Below are 7,251 nucleotides of genomic sequence, written 5' to 3' on the forward strand. Positions count from 1 at the left end.
TTGGAATTTTCTGAGAGAGCTTTTATTTTTCACAAAGAGTGTGGATGGGCACTGCCACCTTGGCCTTGGTTCTTAGTTGCTTGCAATGGTCTGAAAAAAAAAGGGGGGGAAAGCCAGAATGTAGTCAGGAGAACAGCTTCTAATGCCATATGGAACTGAGTTCAACTTCCAGCCATGTCACTCGTTAACTGTATGACCCTGGGAGAGTGACTGACCTCTCTAGCCTCAACTTTCTCATCTGTATAATGGGAGTGATCATAATACTTACTTCATGTGGGTTTTAAATTAAACACATAAGGTGTCATCACGGTTCCTGGCATATGTTTAAGAGTCCATAGATGGTGACTAATACTCTTGTCATGAACAATATTAATCCTCCCTGATCACTCATTCCCAGGTGAAGCTGGCACTGTCACTGGGGCCTGAGCTTCACCTATCACAGTGTCCATCCCATTTCATCAGTTTGCTCATTTAGTCATCTGTTTCCCACAAACCACACATCACTCTATTCTCATGACAAGAAAAGACCTGGACCAGAGGAGGCATTTCCTAAACACTTGTTGAAATAAGGAAGTTCAGTAGTGTTCAGAACTCTACCCAGAAGCCCTTGAGGCTGCAGAAAACATCCTCAAGCCCCTCTGGAAGGTCCCCAACCCCCAGCCCCAACTACTGATCTCCTGGGATCAGGATCTGCTGTTCTCACCCATCCCCCCAGCACCTCTCAGACGACCAAGCCCCCAGAGCCCTCTCCGCTCACCCTGCCCCGCTCACCTCGTCAATCCAATCAATGAAGGCTGAGACTCGTGTGAACACCGTGGGCTTCTTGGTGGTGTTGCAGCCAAAGGCAGAAACGAAGCTGGCCACGCCATGGACCTGCCAGGAGCCATCTGCTGCTGGGCAGTTGAGGGGTCCTCCAGAGTCACCCTGGAACAGTCAGAGAGCCGTGGGGGACTGAGCCCCATCTGAGCTCCAAGGAATTGGTTCTGACTCTGGGGAGCTCGAGAAAGCCTTACATGGCCTGACTTCTCTGGGCCTCAGTTTGCTCCTTTGTGATGGGTTCGTGAGTGTGCGCTAAGTTGCTTCAGTCGTGTCCAACTCTGTGACGCTACGGACTGTGGCCCACCAGGCTGCTCTGTCCAAGGGATTCTCCAGGCAAGAGTACTGGAGTGGGTTGCCATTTCCTTCTGCAGGGGCTCTTCCTGACCCAGGGATCCCACCCGCCTCACTTTATGTCTCCTGCATTGGTGGGCGGGTTCTTTACCACTAGCACCACCTGGGAAGCCCTTTGTGATGGGGAATGATACCAATTATGCCTATCTTATAAGATACGGTGACAGTTAGATGACAAGCCTACAGTCTTAGCACAATGCCTGGTAGAGAGGAAGCAAGCTAGTAGTAGTTCTGATTATTATTCCCACAGTTAGTATCATTCATATTCACTTATAGTACAGTGAGAATATTGCTTAATTATGACTTCAGGACCCCAGAGCTGAAGGTGACTTTAGAGATCACGATGCCTATTTTCCTTGGTGTGAAGTGAAGTGAAGTGAAAGTGGTGTCCAGCTCTTGGCAACCCCATGGACTATGCAGTCCATGGAATTTGCCAGGCCAGAATACTGGAGTGGGTAGCCTTTCCCTTCTCTGGGGTAATCTTCCCAACCCAGGGATCGAGCCCAAGTCTCCTGCACTGCAGGCAGATTCTTTACCAGCTGAGCTACAAGGGAAGCCCAAGAATATTGGAATGGGTATCCTATCCCTTCTCCAGCAGGTCTTCCCAACCCAGGAATCAAACTGGGGTCTCCTGCATCGCAGATGGATTCTTTACCAACTGAGCTCTCAGGGAAGCCCCATTCCTTGATGTACTGAAGGGGACTCCCGAGGACCAGGAAGGCACAGTGATTTGCTCCAGATCAAGTCAGCGTGACAGACCAGGGCTGTGTGTCTGGGCTGTGCTGACTTCCTCCAAGTCCCGCCTGGCCTGGAGGCTGAATGGGCAAGATTCCTCCTCTGGCTCCCAGGCCCTGCACACCCAGCAGAGGGGCTGCAGCCCCGAACCGCTGCGGGCGGGTGAGAGCTGACTCACGTTGCAGCCGGAGCGGGTGTCCCCGCCGGCGCACACCATGGTTTTCTTCACGGTGATGCCCCACCAGTCCCACTGGGAGCAGTGCTCGTAGTCCACCACGGGCAGCAGCGCCTCCTGTAGCTTGTCCGGCAGCGGCCCGCCAGCTGTGCAGACAGAGAGCAGTGAGCCGGGGCCGTGGGGGGCCGAGCCCAGGCCGGCCCGCCAGCTGTGCAGACAGAGAGCAGTGAGCCGGGGCTGGGGAGGGGGGGTTGCCGAGCCCAGGCCAGGGTCTGAGTCAGAGCTGGGAGCCCCAGAATGGTGTGGGGCTACGAGGAAAGCCTGCTCCTCCAGTGTGAGGGGAAGTCTCCTCCCACCAGGTCGTGTGGTCCTGCCTGCTTTGTCCATCAGAACATCCCGGCAACGGGCACAAAGGAGACACTAAAAACCATCCCGCTGCACACGTTCGTGTTTGGGAGGATGAGGGGAGAAGGCGGCCGCTGGAGGAGGAGTGGAAGAAAAGTGCAAGGATGCTCTGGGTGTTGCCCTCAGCCCTCGACCCAGGCTCTGTCTTCCTGCCCACCGTCCCTGTGGCCAGTTGGAGGACTCAGCACGCACTGTAGAGACGGCCCCAGCCGCTGATGTAGCAGGGGGCTTCATTGGGCAGGATGTCGCCGGCGGGAGGGAGGTTGGCGAACTGGACCTTGTCTCCCAGCTGGGCGCTGCGCGAGAGCTTGACGAGGGCGATGTCGTTGCTGGGGAGGAGGGAAGAGTCACTGGGAGGAGCCTGGCCCTCCAGCCAGACTAAGCTCCAGGCCCTAGCTTTGTTCAGGATATTTCACCTCCGGGATGCCCCCGATGCTTCCCTCTGGATCCCATGCATTCTTACTGCTGAGCAACTTCTGGAAGCTCCCCTGGCCTTTTCAGCCCACAATGACCCTTGGCCTCAGTAACTGTGCTCGGCTTTTATACCAGGGGTTTGCACACGTCATCCGTGTCAGAATCAGAGGAGGGCTTGTTAATACACGGGTTGTCAGAGCTAGTTCCAGAGTTTCGGATGCAGTGGGTTTGGGAGGCCCGGAAGACTGGCCTTCCTAGTGAGTCCCAGGTGCTGCCGGCCTGGGGACCACACTCGGAAAACCAGCGCTGTCTTTTCATCTGCCTGTTTGTCACTCAGGTCATCGCATCTGGGTCTGACTTTCTCTCTGCTTGCCCCAGGAGCCCCGTGGAGATGGGTCCAGGTCTTGATCCTCACGGTCCCTCACTCCTGCACTCACAGGGGTTCTGCACCCTCCTTTGATCCTCTCCCCGGAAAAATGCTGAGCGAAGCCACCCAGACATACAGTTCTGCATACGCACGGAAGCCTACTCCGTGTTCTCACCCAGTGATGGCCTTCTTGACCGTCATGACCGCCCAGGAAGCCCAGAAGGTCACCTTTGACATGTGGTCACACTCGGGTCCAGAGAACGTTGATGACTTGCCCAGGCCACACAGCGACTTAGTGCTGGAGCCTGACTCTCGGTCCAGCGCCCCTCCCTTGGCCCACAATGCCGGGAACCCAGGAGGCTCTGGAGGAGCGTCCACTGAATGGAGGAACCTTGGGATTTGGGGTTCCTAAGGCACTCCTCTTCTGAAGCCAAGGAGCCAAGTGGCCTTGGGGGAGTTCCTGCCCCTGCCTGGGCCCCGCTGTCCCCTCTGTAGGGAGAGAGGTTTGGGGGGGGTGATCCCCAGAGGCTCTCCTGGCTCCGACCTTCAGGTGCATTGCCCCTGGGAGTCTTCTCTGCATCAGTGTCGGGTCCTAGAGGGGCCCACAGAGGAGCCCCTGGGTACCCGGCCTGAGAGATCACTCACCCGCAGGCCACGCAGTTGGAGTTCCAGAGAGGGTGCACGAAGAGGTCCCCGGCGTTGATGGGGATCACCTGCTCGGAGCCCTCCAGCACAGAGCGGTCATACTCGCCCAGCACCACCTGGTAGGTCCGGGAGGTCCTGCCGGCGGAGGTGACGTCAGCCCAGGCCTGAGCGGCCTCCCTCGTCCCCTCCCACTGTCCTCCACGGCCCCAGCCCGCCTGGGTCTCACGCAGGGACAGGGGCAAGCAAGAGAACTCACGAGATGCAGTGGCCTGCGGTTACGACCCAGTCAGGGGCAATGAGGCTGCCGCCGCAGGTGTGGTGAAACGCTCCATCCTTTTCATACTGCAGGGAGACCTGGCGGCAAGGGAGGGGGCTTCTGAGTGGTCTGGGCCCCACAGTGGGGGTTGCTACCCATGGCTGTATAGGTTGTGCCCTACACAACTCTAGAGGGCAATAGTCACACAGAATGGCATCCTCTGGAAAGGGGCAGTGCCCATCCCACACACAACTGGACCTTCCATGGCTGCTTTCGAGCTACAACGGTGGAATTAAGTTGCCGCAATGGAAACCACAGGGCCGACAGAGGCTAAAACTTTCCTCTCTCAGCCTTTGCAGAACGAGCCAGAGGACACCTGATACAGGCCAATGGCATCCCACGGAACTTTCTGTGATGGAAGTGTTTGGTAGGACTCAGCGTGGCAGCCACTGGCCACGTGTGGTTATGGAGAATTTAAACTGTGGTTAGTGGGCTTCCCTGGTGGCGCAGTGAATAAGAATCCGCCTGCCAACGCAGGGGACACAGGTTTGATCCCTGGTCCGGGAAGATTCCACGTGTCTTGGAGCAACTAAAGCCATACAACTACTAAGGCTGTGCTCTGGGGCTCTTGAGTCACAACTACTGAACCTAAGAGCGGCAACAAGCCTGGGCACCCTAGACCTTGTGCTCTGCAATAAAAGATGCCACAGCCGTGAGAAGCCCATGCATAGCAGTGAAGAGTAGCCCTACTAGCTGCAACTCGAGAAAGCCTGCGTGCAGCAACAAAGACCCAGCACAATCAATCAATCAATAAAATGTGGTCAGCATTGAGCAACTGAATTTCAAATGTGACTTAATTTTAATGAATTTAAATTTAGGCCTATACAGGAAAAGAGTCTATAAAAAAGAGTGGACATGTTTCTGTATAACTGACGCACTCTCTGTATACCTGAAACTAACACCACTTTGTAAATCAACTACACTCCAATAAAAATTAAAATGAGTACATAAATTTAAATAGCCACGTGTGACAAGTGGCTACTGTGTCACTGCCATGAGTCTAGTCCTCTCTGCCTCCCTCCACTGACCTCCATAAAAGCCCTTCATCCCTTTATTGCTCTCAGACTTTATAGCCCTGTTGTATAATGTGTATACGGAGAAGCCAATGGCACCCCACTTCAGTGCTCTTGCCTGGAAAATCCCATGGACGGAGGAGCCTGGTGGGCTGCAGTCCATGGGGTTGCTAAGAGTTGGACACGACTGAGTGACTTCACTTTCATGCATTGGAGAAGGAAATGGCAACCCACTCCAGTGTTCTTGCCTGGAGAATCCCAGGGATGGGGGAGCCTGGTGGGCTGCCATCTATGAGGTCGCACAGAGTCGGACACGACTCAAGCACCTTAGCAGCAGCATAATGTGTATCAGGGGAAAAAATGTATAATCAGCTCATCAAATCCATGATTTCTTGACCAGTATTGCTGAAATGAGGCTGATGTAGGCATTTCAGCTTTTAAAAGTGTATCAGTTTAAAGAAAATGGTGGCAGGCCTTCCTTGGCAGTCCAGGGGTTAAGACTCTGTGCTTCCAATGCAGGGAGCGAGGCTTTGGTCCCTGGCCTGGGAAATAAGACCTCACATCCCTCCCTAAACATAGCACTGAACTTCCACCATTAATGCACTGACCCTTGGGTTAAACATTTCTCTTTCCCCAGCATCTACTGTTAACTTACAAACAGCCCAGTGAGAATTACAGGTTAAATGGGCAAAACTTCTGTATGAAGGTGATTATCCAAGGGTTTCCTGGCCTTTGGGAAACTGAAGTGGATACCGGAAGCATGCAGTGCGGTCCGGACTGGATGCCCTGCAATCAGAGCACGGGGCGCAGAGCCCATGGTGGGAAACAGCGCAGCGGGTATTGCTCTTACCTGCCAGGGCCAGCTGTAGGGGACCGCGTCCTCGCCGTTGACAACTCTGGAGGAGGGGCGGGAGAAAGGCTGGCTGAAGCCCGAGGCTAGAGGGGACAGGAGAAGTGTCAGTCAGTCCCAAGGTTCCCCCAAAGCAAAGAGGACGTCTGGGCCCCAGACAGGCTGTGATATCCCACACAACTCCTTCCGCTCTCTGACCCCGGTAGCCACGTATCAACAGTGAGCGTTTGGACAAGAGCAGGGATTTCTGGAGTCCTGGGAGTCTGGGATGGTGATGAACACGTGGCTTCCTTTCAGGGCAGGAGTAAACCTGATGCACTTAGAACAGCGCCTGGTGCCCAAAGCGGGCTCGAGGGCGACAGCTATTGTCATGAAGAGGGGCAGCTTTGGAGTAGGCTGTCTGGATTCAAAGTGCAGCTCTGCCCCTGGTTCTAGGATGGGCCACTTTACTTCTCTGAGGGTCAGTTTCTCTATCTGCGAAATGGGAATGATAATAGTACAGACCTCATGGGGCTGCTGCGAGGATTACAGAAGATAATGTAAGAAAAAAACCCCAAGCATTCTGCCGGGCGTATAGTAAGCATTCAGTAAACATGACCTGTTACCATTCATTACTGCTAGTCTAGGGAGGCTGCCTGGAGAAGGTGGTCCTGAGCTGTACTGTAATATGGCAGAGGTACCAGGAAAAGGCTAGATCATAGGATATGTAAGGGGAGTGTGAGAGGAGAGTTGGAGGGTTAAGCCGAGGAACAGAAATTCCAAACCCAAGCAGTCTAACCACAGAGCCCAGACTCTTTACCATTACACTTTGTTTACCACAGGTCTGTCAAGGACTCCCACCCAGAGGTTTGGGTCCCCCAGTCCTCCCCCTGAGCTGGTCCATCACCCACAGCTTCCCCTCGATTCTCCTGCTCCAGCACTGAGCTGAAAACCTCCACAGCCATCCTCAGCTACAAGCTGAGCCCTCTCCTATGAGAGGCATTGAGTTCGAGAGACTCAGGGTGGGTGGTAGATTTCAAGGGATCCTGGTCCAGGGCAGCACAGGCTGGAGTCTTACCAAGGGCCACAAATAGGAGAAAACTCAGCAGCTGGATCATCATGACTTTTGAGACGATAAGAAAGGGATTCATAGCCCAAGGCTTTAATATAGGGCAGAAGATG

The 7,251-nt window shown here is 54.3% G+C and overlaps 1 protein-coding gene across 1 annotated transcript; it reads right to left on the reverse strand.

The window, feature by feature from the left end:
* Positions 1-7,251, reverse strand: LOC133233837 (proproteinase E). The gene is made up of 8 exons (XM_061393985.1): positions 7,148-7,251; positions 6,091-6,176; positions 4,168-4,265; positions 3,912-4,046; positions 2,678-2,814; positions 2,084-2,226; positions 772-924; positions 1-90 (listed from the first exon to the last, which is right to left on the reverse strand). Exons 1-8 carry the CDS (start codon positions 7,218-7,220, stop codon positions 73-75), a joined length of 843 nt encoding a protein of 280 aa, XP_061249969.1. The 5' UTR covers positions 7,221-7,251; the 3' UTR covers positions 1-72.

The sequence above is a fragment of the Bos javanicus genome, chromosome 2, assembly GCF_032452875.1.
Source record: "Bos javanicus breed banteng chromosome 2, ARS-OSU_banteng_1.0, whole genome shotgun sequence".
Lineage (NCBI taxonomy): Eukaryota > Metazoa > Chordata > Mammalia > Artiodactyla > Bovidae > Bos > Bos javanicus.